At 47.4% G+C, this 13,129-nt stretch overlaps 2 protein-coding genes across 3 annotated transcripts; one reads left to right on the top strand and one right to left on the bottom strand.

Annotated features, from left to right (window-relative positions):
• Positions 1-262: 262 nt before the first annotated feature.
• On the top strand, positions 263-1,506 carry LOC124675950 (ethylene-responsive transcription factor ERF008-like). The gene has a single exon (XM_047212038.1). It carries the CDS (start codon positions 636-638, stop codon positions 1,347-1,349), a length of 714 nt encoding a protein of 237 aa, XP_047067994.1. The 5' UTR covers positions 263-635; the 3' UTR covers positions 1,350-1,506.
• Positions 1,507-5,559: 4,053 nt separating this feature from the next.
• On the bottom strand, positions 5,560-12,051 carry LOC124679352 (probable E3 ubiquitin-protein ligase HIP1). 2 transcript variants are annotated; one of them, XM_047215122.1, is made up of 7 exons: positions 11,791-12,051; positions 8,525-10,068; positions 8,289-8,432; positions 7,946-7,996; positions 7,007-7,087; positions 6,782-6,922; positions 5,560-5,969 (listed from the first exon to the last, which is right to left on the bottom strand). In XM_047215122.1, the coding sequence occupies exons 2-7, from the start codon at positions 9,971-9,973 to the stop codon at positions 5,838-5,840; spliced, it is 1,998 nt and encodes a 665-aa protein (XP_047071078.1). In that variant the 5' UTR covers positions 9,974-10,068; positions 11,791-12,051; the 3' UTR covers positions 5,560-5,837. The 2 variants fall into 2 exon arrangements, with proteins under 2 accessions (XP_047071078.1, XP_047071079.1); XM_047215123.1 differs by having other exon boundaries at positions 7,007-7,084.
• Between the last annotated feature and the right edge of the window lie 1,078 nt (positions 12,052-13,129).

Below are 13,129 nucleotides of genomic sequence, written 5' to 3'. Positions count from 1 at the left end.
ATAAGAAGTGTCCATCAAATACAATTTCAATTTCCCGGTAACTTATTTCCGTCTCAAAATAAATAGAAAAGTTCAGGTAACCTAGTTGACAAGGCATGTCGGTCGACAGATACAATTTCAAAAGCAACCCTGAGTCGATGCTAGCTGTACGCACAAAATATAGTAGTAGCCGAACACGGTACAATACGGCAATACGGATATGCATGGACCGCTCCGATGTCGAGAAGTATGTTAGACGGTGGACCTAACAAATTCGGGGTTGCCGCTCGCTTGCTTGCTTGCTTGCTTGGCCTCAGCAGAAGCTCCGTTCCAAACAGGAGAGTAGAGTGGTGGCGTCGACGTCGTCATCAGCTCCCGAGCGGAGCGGCCCAGTTTATGATTATCCCAACCCAACCAAACTGTAATCATACCCCCACCCACAAATTCCCAATACAAATACCGCCCAGCAAATAGATAGCGAGGAAGAAGAAAGAGAAACCAGCAGCGAGCGAGCGAGGCCAACGCCAAAAGCTACCCCCTTTGCTTTGCTGCACCTGCACGGGGAGGCCGAGAGCTGAGGGGAGAGAGACGCCGAGGCGGCGGCCGCCGGCTAGCCAGCTTAGAGCTTAGCTTAGCTTGCATAGGTAGGTCGAGGCATGCAGGGCGAGTACCGCTCGTCGTCTTCCAGCGAGGACTCGGCGGGGTCGGCGTCCGCAGCAGCAGCAGCAGCCGCGGCGGCTGCGGCTATGGCGCCTCTGGCTGCCGCGGCGGCCGCGGTGGCGGCCAAGGAGGAGCTGGGCGTGACGGTGGCCGTGGCGCCGCCGATGGCGCTGGCCCCGCTGAGCCAGCAGCAGCCGCGGCGGCAGTACCGCGGCGTGCGCATGCGGAAGTGGGGCAAGTGGGTGGCGGAGATCCGGGAGCCGCACAAGCGCACGCGCATCTGGCTCGGCTCCTACGCCACGCCCGTCGCCGCCGCGCGCGCCTACGACACGGCCGTCTTCTACCTGCGCGGCCGGTCGGCCAGGCTCAACTTCCCCGACGAGATCTCCGCGCTGGCGCCGCTGTCCCCGCCGCCCGAGGAGCTGGAGGCCGACGGCGGCGCGCTGTCGGCGGCGTCGATCCGGAAGAAGGCCATCGAGGTCGGGTCCCGCGTCGACGCGCTGCAGACCGGGATGACGATGGTCGCCACCGCGCCCGCGCCGACAAACCACCGGGAGCGGCAGAGGCACCAGCAGGCGCAGCAGGCGGCGCGCGACGAGGAGCTGCTCCAGCTCCACCACCAGAAGCAGCAGCGGACGGCGTGGAACGGGCGGGCCAAGAACCCGGATCTCAACCAGGCGCCCGACCCGGACAGCTCCGACGCCGAGTGAAGCAGCAGCAGGCAAGAGAAGTTAGCGGTCATCCGCAGCAAGAATTCAAGACGACGACCATGCAACAAGTCTCCAGAGAGCAGCGTATCATCAGCGAGCATGTACAAGCAACTCAGTCCATCCGTCCCTCCTTACCAGCTATTCCTCTATCTCCGTCCGTCCGCTCCCTGTGTCGGCGTCGGCGGCGGCTGGTGGTGGTTGGTCGGTGGGTCGGTGGCGAGATACACGTTGGTTGGTTCTGGATAAGAACAAGCTAGGGATGGAGGAGAGGAGAGACGGGGGACGCCACAAGTGGCGGTCTTTCCAAACGTCAAAAAAGACAGCTGTAACAGTGATAAAAACAAGTCATCTCCTCTCGCCCGCCATATCTTTTGCTCCCTAGCTTCTTCCTCCCTTCCTACTGCTATCTGCTATCGTATCAACTAGATAAGCTTGCACTGCACCGTCTAATTGTTAATCGCCAAGTCGCCATCGCCGCCTCCTTTGTTAATCGCTGCCGCGACCGCATCGCATCGCCGGTGGATTTTTGACATAGTATAGAATTGCCCCAGCACGATGATCCTGTAGTTAGTTGGATCGTACGCGTCATGCGATGGATCCCCTCGGCTCAGCTTAGAGCTTAACCCAGCTGTCTGCTGGTGCGTGGGAGCAAATCCGCGTTAGGTTACCCGTCAGCAGCCACTAATCAGTGCTTGCACTAATCAGTTGAGGTTTCTTTTCTTTCTCTATTGATCAGTGTACGCACTGGCTGAATGTGCCGGTGCAATTATGGATCAGAGGAGGCGGCGTCGTGGGTAATCTAATCGCTAACTACCTGGAGCTGCAGTGTCACGAGGTCGGGATTAGGATTAGGCCTAGTAGGTAACGTACAAGGGTACTTGTAGTGCGTGGGTGATTGGATTGGGTGGCGGTTAGGCCACCACATTGCAAAGCCAGCCAGCGTAGCGTGATGATTGCTCGCGTCTCTGCGTGCCCTCTCGGCCGGATCTCCATCGCGGCCAAGTACTCCTTCCTCCCCACTTTTTCTGTACTGATCAACCACTAATCACCCAGCAGTCACCAGTACTACGTACGTAGGCATGCCAGGGAATCCATCCATCCATCAGGGTCACCCTGGATTGGACTCGGATCGTATATTCCGATGCTGCTGAGCATATATACGTGGCAACACATGAGCATCTCCGATCTCCCTGACAGCATCTGTGAGCCATCTATTAGAGCATCTCTAGCCGCGCCTCCACAATGAATCTCAAAAGGGATATTGGTGCGCCCGACAGAATAACACGTCAAGCCTCGGGAACCAACAACTATTTTGCCTGATGGCTCCAGGCTAATCCGAACCCATAACAGGATGCCGTCCAAGTCGATGAAGCCAAAGGGGCCACCAAAGCCGAAGGGATAGGCGAAACCCTACGCCAAGCCACACGCGAGATAGGTGTCGACCGGTTGACGAAGCTGTGGGAGAGGGACTGGATCTGACAAGAATACACAACGACGGAAGGAGGACTTCATCTTCACGAACGTAGGCATGACTCACATGGATACGGAGGTGAAGGAATGGTACGTGGAGGAACATGCACCCGTCTTCATGCAACGCTAAACCAGCTGCTCCATCACACGGCAACATCTATGACCGAAGAGCCCTCTACCATGAAAGAGCCACATCAAGCTCCGGCGACGGCGAAGAACCCCATTTGCATTTTGATTCACACCACATGTAGTATGAACGGCCGAACATGGCGGCATTTTGGTGGTGGGTACTTTGAATTATGAGCGAAGCTATGTGCGTTTTGATTTCAATTAGATAAAATATATTATAATTTTTTTGGAGGCGCTCCCATAGGGGGCGACTAAACATAGACGCCCCCTGGCGTGGGCGTTTGGTTCGGCACTCTCCTAAAATGGCTGACTCAATATTGTTCTTGTAGCCCATTTGGATGACGTGACTCGAGATGCTCTTAGCTAGTTAGCTAAGTGGCGGCTACGGAGAATATAGTTGGATTGTGGTGCATCGTTTGAGCGGTGAAACTATTTTAAAATCTGATAGTGGTGTGGCTATGAACCTATGTCGGCGCTAATTGGTATGGCATCCAAACTATGGAAAATACAATGTGTAACTAGTTGCGGGTGCACCCAATATATTGTGACACTTTTAAGGTTTTTCAAAATGTACATTAAAATTATGGATGTATATTTTGTTGTATCTTGTGCATAATTTTCATCCAAAAATATGATAATATGTGATCTACAAAAAAAGAACAAATGATTTGTAAATAGCACAGGACACTATTTACTTATGTCTTTTCTTTTGCACATGTCACGTATAATCATATTTTGACACAAAATTTTGTAGGTACACAACATATAGCATAACCAATATCCGCAAGTTTAGTTTACATTTTTTTTAAACATGAAAGTGTCCCAACAAAAATAGGTACGTTTTTCGATTCGAGTTTTGGCAGTGCAGGCAATCTGTGAAACCATATACAAAAAATAGGAAAAAGAGCTCAAATAGAAAACTAGAATCATACTCAAGTTTCAAAGTAATTACACATGATAGTAGTAGAAAAAATGAATCCGATCAAGTTCAACCTGCGAAGCCATTCTGGTTGGCATCGACCTACATAAATTAGGTTTCATCCTCGTTGGTGCCGACCAGTATCCATGGATCTGATTTCGAAATAGTTTCGCAGTATACGAGAGGCAACAGTATCGTTACGGTGTCAGATTTGTAAACAAGTAAACGGCGGCCGTGGTTAAACTTTGTGGGGCGGGACGCGTCGGTCGGTGCATGCCGGTGAAGGCTGGTGCAGGTGTCAGCGCATGTGGTGCTACAAATGCGGATACAGACGGGAGGGACAGGAGCTGCAGCTGCGAAGAAGAGTATACGACGACGGCGACAGCAGTGCGATTTAGTACACTGCACTGGTGTGCCCCCACGCGCGCGCCTCTGGCCCTAGTTGCTCTCGGAGGAGAGGACTAGTAGTGTTTTGGATCTCGCTCGGGGCCAGGCCATGGCCGCTTGCTCGGTCGGTGACTCGGCGCCTGCATGCTTATCTCTTCTCCTCCGTTTCTTGGATCTTTGCACGGTTCCGGTTGCGCCGCATGATGATGATGGTCTGCACTGCACTTGGGCATTTCTTGCACGTTTCTGAAATTCGCTCATTTCCTGGACTGAGCTGGCCTGCCTTGCCCAAAGGAGCAATGCTTACGGCTTACACAAGCGGAGACTTTCACGTCACCATGGCTGGCTGGCAATGCATTTGTGGCGCGCGGCCTCCCGATCCGACCAAGCATGGCGTCCATGAAACACGCATGCCGTCCCCGGAAAGGTCCCGATTTGGGGCACGCGCACCGGTGGCCAGCCGCCCCCGTTAATCCACTGTCGGCTGTCGCACACGTAGCGCACGGGATCCAGCTTCCAGCCTGCCAGGTCGCCGTCGTCGTCAACCTTCGTCCGACCGGCCGACCTCCTCTCCTATACGGGCCATCACACTTTTTAGCTGGCCAGGACAGAGCCCATCGACTGAACAATTTGGCCCGTTTTTAGGCCCGCGAAATTGTTCTTACTCTGGGCTCTGGCGTTTGCACATTTGAACGGAAGGAAAGGGAATCAGTTCGTGCCCAGCCCATGTCAAAACTCGATTCGATTCGATCTGAAGCCCTCGATATCTGCAGCTCCAAAACAAGCCAATCAGCGCACCCTTTTACCTAGAGGCGGAGACGCTACCCTGCCGGCGAGAATACAGCGACACGCCGGACCGTGAACTGGACGGCTTGCGCGCCGGGATGGAGATGCGCGCGGATGCCCATCCATCGGTCCCGTCGACCGTCGTGCTCCGTGCCGGTACAGATGCCTTTGTGCGACGGGGATGTCGGCGTGTGTGGCCAGAAAGGAGCCCCCAACTTCGGCCGCTACACAACACAGCGGCGCGGCACCGACAGCTACGACGACGGCGACAGTTGCGTGCCGGCTCGTCCCGGCACCCGGCGTCTGTGGCCGACAAGGAACAAGCACACACATACAGGTGCAGCTAACCTGGCACAGCATCCAGAACCAGCCGAGCTTGGGAGAAAAGAATGCTACATCCAAGCACGCAAATATCAGGTTCAGATAAGTGGATCACTACCAGTCGTCAGGGTTGACGTTTCCTGAACCGGAACAACGGCAATTCAACAACCATACTAGCGCACTACTAGACAGGAAATAGATTATCTGCAATGCCTTCTTTAAACTAGCATCAATTATACCAGCCATACGCATGAATATTTGGTCAAATGCAGAGAGACAGATCCCGGGGATTATTTGCCGCAACCAGCAGCTTACAGGTAGTACCAGTTTCGAACTCTTTTTTGTTTTGTTTTCCAACCATGACCAATTTTGGTAACTGTAGGTGAACGCAAAAACCTTCTGGCCAAAAACGCAATGATATGAATCGGTGAATAAATGATCTTGCGATCGGACGAGCCTTGCTGCTCTCTGCTGTCTTAGGTTTTCAAGGCGGTGTTCTTGCAAATCGGACACAGGTTCTTCACCACCAGCCACTGCCTGATGCAGCCCGCATGGAAGTCATGCCCACAGTGAAGCGTCCCGAGATCATCTCCGTCGACGTACTCTTCCTGCATAAACAGGGAGAATGAAGGTAATTAAGCATACATATGTTAATAGTAATTGAGAAACACAGACATCCTGAGCACAATGCTGAATGAAAAGGGTGTCAAAGGAAGTTCGATACAGAATGGCTTGCAATACAAAAAAAATTCTAACTCTATGATTCAGCATAACGAATATGCATAGGCAACATGAGAATCCGCAAGTGTAACTGAACACAACATTCAATACTGAATATCAGACAGAGGTTGCCACTAGCAGTTCAATGTTCAATATATTGCCCAGTACTCCAAAATAGTTGTTTCCAAACTAAAATAAAGGATTTATGTATCTAGCAAAGCTTTTTTAAACTGACAAAGACGGTCAATTCTGAATATCAGACACAAGTTGCTGCTAGCAGTTCAATGTTCAGTATATTATCCAGTACTCCAAAATATTTGTTTCCAAACTAGAACAAAGGATCGATGTATCTAGCAAGTTTTTTTTAAGCAATTTTATGTAGCAAGCTAGTCTGAGGAGTTAGTAGAATTGATTTCATGTTTTAAATACATACTGGAAAACTTGGACATGTGTACTGTTGACATAACCAAGTATGCACTATATCATTTTACATGTGTTTGCTACCTGAAGTCACTCAGTTTAATTTACCTTGCCTACTTGGATTCAAAGCTGAGTGCACATGCTTACATAAGAAATGAACCCTGATATTTTCAAGTTACTACTACTTGATGGCAGTGGTCAGCTAAAGAATAGAGTGCAGAATCTTCTAGTAAGAGTGAATTGCAGATGCTTTTGATAGGCCTATGGGTATTGCTTATACCTGACAAATACAACATGGCTCATATTCCATTGATGCTAATCTCCAGGACGAGAACTTTCTTTGCTTCAGGAGCTTCATCACATCGTCCTCGCTGATGCCAGTGCTAACATTTCCTATTCTTTCCTCCAGTGCTAATAGCTCCTGAAAGATGAGTGGAGCACCACTATATTGAGTACATTGGACTTTCATGAAGATGCAGGTAATGCCTCACTGAATAAAACTAACCTCATAAGACATATTGTCTATGTCAAGACGCATATCCCTGTGTCTATCATGAATGTCGACACCGCCATAGAAAATAGACTGCTTCAAGAATAGATAGACAAGGAAACAAAGTAAATCCCACAAATATCAGCAAAGATAACACTTAAGGGCAAGGGGCAACAAATACTAGACTTTTAGATCATTCAACTAATGTTCACGCTGGAGGTTCCATAACACAAACAAGAGGCACAAATCATATTAGGACAAGATCGACTATTTCAGCATGTGACTTTCTGAATATTCGCTATTTAAAAATCAAAATCAGAATCAGACTTTTGCAATGATGTATACCATGCGTACCTAACATAATAGATAAGATCCACTTTTTCAGAATGTGATTTGCTAAATATTCTCTATTATAGAATCAAAATCAGAACTAGACTAGTGCTATGATGTACACCAGATGCAACTTATCATATTAGGATAAGATTTCCTATTTCAACTTGTGACATGCTTACTAATCTCTACTTAAAAATCAAAACCAGAACTAGGCTTGTTCTATGATGTATGCCACACGTACGCCCTGACTGCTGACTGGCCTCCAATTTTATTTAAAGAATGTCAAGTTCATCTTGTTACCTTTTGAATCTTTTTCAACTATAGTTCACTATGCATACTGTTGTGCGCTACTAGCCTACTACTACCATTCTTACAGAAGAAAAATCTAGCCATGTAAAAAACATGTATACTAGATTTTTTTCCTCCCAAATAACTAGAGTAGTGTGTGCTAAGTTAAGCTGCAATGTTGAGGACTATGCAATTAAATATGATAAATAAACAGACAGAAAACAGCAAGACTCAAATATCCATCTTTAATTTAAGTACATTTTTAGTTTGCTTTACTGAAGAACAATAAGAAAATATAGTTACAAATCTAATACAACAAGTGCTATTACTGACCTCAAATCTGACATTTTCCCCTCTTTGAATCATTTCTAGTGCATTCCGTATCTGGTGACAGGTAAAGATGGAGAATATCATATAGTGGCATAAAATTGCTAGTGATTTTAGAAGGAAAGAAATGAAATATCTTCTATCCAGGAAATGCTCACTAATTTTCTCTAGTATATGAAGTAACTAGAGACAGAACATACATATGTAAGAAAGTGACCAGTTCATGAAAATACAGGAGCATATCATAATATAAACGCATCAAGAAAAAAAAGATGAACCAGTGTATCAAGTAAGATTTTATTCCTGGACGTCTTTTTAAAGAAGTTCGAAACAAAGTCAATCAACTCACCTCTATTAACCTTCTTCCTTCCCTACTACTCCTCATTGGTAATGGAACACCCCAAACACCATCACCCTGACGTTCCAATAGAAACCCCGACCTTAAGCGTGGTTGCTGCTGACCACGAAGGGCTCCAGATAGACGACCTATCTCCTATAAGTAATACAATAGATTTCCATCAAGTTAACACAATTGCAATTGAAGTGGAAAAGTAAACATACGAACATGTGACAGAGTAATGTTACCTCTGATAAATTTCTAGGATGCCGTCTATGCAGGGTTGGATGAGCGACAGATGGTGAGCCTGCTGGTCGATTAACTATTGAACTAGGATTAGCTCTAGATACAGAAGAAACATTTCCAGGGATGGCAGTGCCACGAAGATCAGAATTCCAGGTAGATGGTTCTGGAACCAACGGTCTCAAGTCTACTCCAGCAAGAGGCGCTGCATTAGAGAAGTTGGGAGCTGCAACACTCCTCCCAGTAACGTCCTCACTACCAAGAATTCTGTTATCCAAACTGCCCGCTCTAGATGATGAAGCTCCATGGCCAGCAAAACGGTGTGCTATTTGTGGAATGCCAGGAACTACATTTGCAGGATGTTGGTATTGCAAGTTGATTCCACTGACCATGGGAATACCCTCTTGCATTTCATCAAATGCGCTCTGAAGGGCAGGCGCCTGGTGGTTCCATGAACTGGAATGACTGATGGTACTTGAAGAAGGCCATACGCCGTATGGGTTAACCTGCTGAGCGGTGGTAGTTCTTACCCGGAAACTTCTTTGTGAGTTTCCAGAATTATAATTGCCTCCACTAGGATGATTGTAGCTACTAGATGGCAGTCCTGCAGTTGCTCCATAGTGGGGGAGTTGTTCCTCGATAGAACTTGGAGGTAGCAAAAAATTATGAGAGGGCACATTCATGGTAGGAGCAGGACTGAAACTTGTTGAAGGAATGTTATGGAAGACATTATCATTTCTGTGGGAAAAACTAGTGCTAGCACCTGCTGAAAATATCCCATGGGCTCCCTCAATGGTTTTCCTCTTGCACGCTAAACGACGGCCATCCAGAGAACTGCCTGATCTTTGATCAATGTCCTCTGGCATTAGTGGAAAATTACCCAAGGAAGCATTCAACGAAGGGAACGACTCTGGCTGCTCATCCTCTGATAAGAAACCTCTGTATGGATGCAATCTTAGGTCCGTGGCCTGAGAGCTCGTAACATCGCGAGAACACCCAGCATACTGTTCTGATCCTTGAGAGGCACCGTTCGCATTTGAACCCTGACCAAATAGATCATGTCCACTGGCATTCAGGTTTATATCCACATTATCGAGAGAAAGGTTACGTTCAGCAACCATGCGCCTTTCACCGATCCTCAAGCCACCACCAATATTCAGATGCTCTGCCTTGAGCACGCTAGAAGTCCCATAGTTCAGTGAGTTGGCACTTGAGCTAGCTTCACCTGACTCCCAGAAACCTAGAAATTGACCATCTTGATGCGCCTCACTTCCGAATGGAATGGTTGCGTCACTGCGGTTCTCTTCATAGCCTTGAATATTCTGCGATTCTACTGATCCAAGCATGCTGTTCCAGTATGCCTGTTGATCCATGGCAGGGTTGCCTGAAGTAGACCCATGATCAAATCCGAAGAGTTCAGATAACTGTTCGACAGAATTCCTCTGCCCTTGCATTATCGAAAGGGTAAAGGGATGTCCTTCTTAAAGATTGATCAGCAGCAAGAACATATCAGCTGCTGTTCACCTCTTTCCAGCAAATCATATGTGACCTATAAATGTAAGAGGAAACGGCATTAGAAATTTGGGAAAGAAAACTTGTTCTGAACACTGCTACATCAAAGAAAACTCAAGTAGCAAACACAGATGTTGGAATGCTGCATTGTATCGAAGTACTAGTATATTGTAACTCTTAAGGTTTATCAAGGAAAAGAAAACTTATTCTGAAGATTCTTACATGAAAGAAAACTCAAAGTAGCAGACACAGATGATGGAATGATACATTGTATCACAGTCCTACTGCATTATAATTCTAACGGTTTGTCAAGGAAAAGAAAATTTGCACTCTGAACATTCCTAGATCAAAGAAAACTCAAAGAGCAGAGAGCAGATGATAGAATGCTACATTGTATCACAATACTAGTACATTATAACCCAGGTTTGTCAAGGAAAAGGAAAACTTGCTCTGAACATTCGAACATGAAAGAAAAATCAACAGACACAGATGATGGAATGCTACATTGTATCACAGCACTAGATTATAACCCTAAGGTTTGTTAAGGAAAGGAAAACTTGTTCTGAACATTCCTACAGGAAAGAAAAATCAGCAAACACATGTTGGAATGCTACATTGTCTCACAGCACACCGGATTATTATAACTAAGGTTTGCCAAAGAAACAGAAAATAAAGATGATCCCTGTCAGTGCATTAATCCCCATTCGTGGTACACTGAATATTACTAGTACGTCCAGCCTGGTTTATAGGCTATCTTTAGAAGATTCACATCTACACAAATTTGGAAGAGAGACGCAATCTTTTCCCCTCTCGTACCCTTCTGAAGTAGTACCAACACGCGTCTCTGCAACTTGGAAGTAACTCTACACCCATTGTGGATCGTACAGCTAGAGATAGCAGCGATTCGTCCGTGACGGCATTAACTTTAGTGAGCCGTGGCGATCTTGGCGTGAGCCGCATTTGGTGTGGTGTGTGGATTGGATACACCAAACTTGACGGCAAGTTCGGCCCCGCTGCTGTAAGCAAAAGGTGGTGCTGGTGCTGGTGCTGATGCGTGCATTTTTCTAATATTTTTGGTTGAAAGCAGAGTAAAGGTGATGATGCATGCATTTTGGTAATGGGGGAGAAAAACAAGCGAAAAAACAGGGTTCCCCCACAGTGCTTGCATGCGAGCTAAACTAAACAGATGGACGGGCTGCATGCATTGCACGGTGGGACCCGTCTGCTTCTGTGGACGCCCGGAAAAATATACTCTATTTTTATCGCGCATTAATTTGCTTCGCTTTTGGTTTTGCCAGAGGATGAGGAAAACGAGCAAAAAAGTAAAGAAAAGGTAGGGGCAGCCATCTATTGATTGATTGTTTCAAGGAACAGATTAATACTGATAGTTGTCTTATCACAACAATTGAAAGATTAGCAAAAGAGGGGAAGATTTATAATCAATGAAAACATCTCTGTCTCGCAACCGAAAAACAGATAGAGAGCTAATCAAGATATATCTGAAGTTGGATTGTTTTGGTATGGGCAGCAAACATGATGAATTTTCAGGTAGTTGAACAAGATAACATATCGGAGGATTGAGAAACAGGTGAAGAAACGAAAACCATGGAGGAATCGACAGGAAAACGAAGATATGTTTCGGAAGAAGCACTGATTCCAACATTCATCGCAAGAAAACGAATGGCTGACAGGAGCAGAACAAGAAAAACACGAAAAACAAAAGCAAAATAGACAGAGAGGGAGGTTGAACAGACCGTACCAGGAACCGATCCCAAGTTTCTCAACAGGAAGCCTGGAAAGATGAAAACTTGTTTCCCCGATCCTCTCCGAACAGGAGAGGTGAAGAATCAAACCAAGAAACGCAGGCAAAAGCAATCGCCGGAGAGAAAACGAGAAGGCGAGGCGGAGAGATGGTGGTAGGGGCGAGCGAATTCGGAGAGATCGAGGCTGGTGGGTGGAGAAGAACAGGGAGAGAATGGGTGGAGGAAAATCCGTCAAAGACCCGCGGAGAGGAGGGGGAGAAAGACAGACAAGGGAGAGGTTGGGGGTGGTGATGAGATGATGTAGAGGAGAGAAAGGAGAGGGGGAAGAGAGAGAAGTTTGGCGGAATTCGGATTTATTAATTTCTCTGTCTCGCTCTGTGTTGGGTCTCTGGCCTTGGAAGGAGTGGAGTATCCCTTCTCTCTCTATCTCTCCTCCCCCACTAATAAAACCTTTCCAATCTAAAGAAATGAACTGTGTTCTCTCCGTTAGCAGGAGTAGAGTTTTCGCTCTGTGCTGCGTGTTAACGGCGTTGCTGTCTAATCTTTCATGTGACGACTTTCTTTGCATTTTGGGGTCCTCTCCTCCCTCCCTAGCCTCTTTCTTTGCATGCTCGTCTTTTTTCCATCCTTTCCATTGAGTATTTCTTTCCTTTTTTTGGCAACCTTTTAGATTTTCTTTCCATAAAAACCCTTTTAGTATTTCTTGCTTGAGCACCACCGGCAATAAATTAAACGAAATCAAACAATTCCAGGTTGTGACCCACAACAAGTGTCGTACGTGGGACATGCTGAGTTGTGCTTGGGAAGGGGCCACGCCGTGACACATGTCCGACGGGAGGAGGGAGTAATTGGTTGTGTGGTCAAGCTTTGCCATTATGACATGGCGCCAATTTTCACGGGAGAACGCAGAGGATCCCGTTTGATTCGTGTCCATAAACACAGGTGGGTGTTGATGGCATCGGGCCCTTTCCGCGTGCATGGAAGGCCTCCCTTCAAAGTTTGAAACTCGAGCGCAATTGCGGTGCCACGTTTCGGCCTCTCCTGGCGCCGATCTCGGTTGCCTGGTCAACCGGAGCACCGCCGTAAAAATCCACCGAATTTTGCAGGAAAATGTACTCCGTCCTACAGGCCCATCCCAATAGCATGCTCCGTCAGCGTCTCTCTCACTTACTGTCCTCATCCGCAGCGCACAACGGTGCCGGAGCCCACGCAGGCGCCACCGTCAGCGAGAAGGAGCCAAGTCAAAAAGCTTCTTCAGCGGCGCGCTCCCGTCTAGCGTATCGATCATCCATGGCGTCAGGATAAGCTAACGGTGGCCGCTTGTCCGGCGTTGGA

Source organism: Lolium rigidum, chromosome 7, assembly GCF_022539505.1.
Source record: "Lolium rigidum isolate FL_2022 chromosome 7, APGP_CSIRO_Lrig_0.1, whole genome shotgun sequence".
NCBI lineage: Eukaryota > Viridiplantae > Streptophyta > Magnoliopsida > Poales > Poaceae > Lolium > Lolium rigidum.
Note: the sequence above shows the minus strand (reverse complement) of the source record. Positions and strands in the feature narration are given on the sequence as shown.

What these genes read in the sequence shown, in the direction of transcription:
- LOC124679352 (XM_047215122.1), bottom strand. Translation starts at nt 9,973, where the DNA reads ATGCAAGGGCAGAGGAATTCTGTCGAACAGTTATCTGAACTCTTCGGA. An exon ending in AAGGAAGAAGGTTAATAGAG is followed by an intron (nt 7,997 to 8,288) that starts GTGAGTTGATTG and finishes ACCTGTCACCAG; the next exon opens with ATACGGAATGCACTAGAAAT. An exon ending in GGGAAAATGTCAGATTTGAG is followed by an intron (nt 7,088 to 7,945) that starts GTCAGTAATAGC and finishes CTATTCTTGAAG; the next exon opens with CAGTCTATTTTCTATGGCGG.
- LOC124675950 (XM_047212038.1), top strand. Translation starts at nt 636, where the DNA reads ATGCAGGGCGAGTACCGCTCGTCGTCTTCCAGCGAGGACTCGGCGGGG.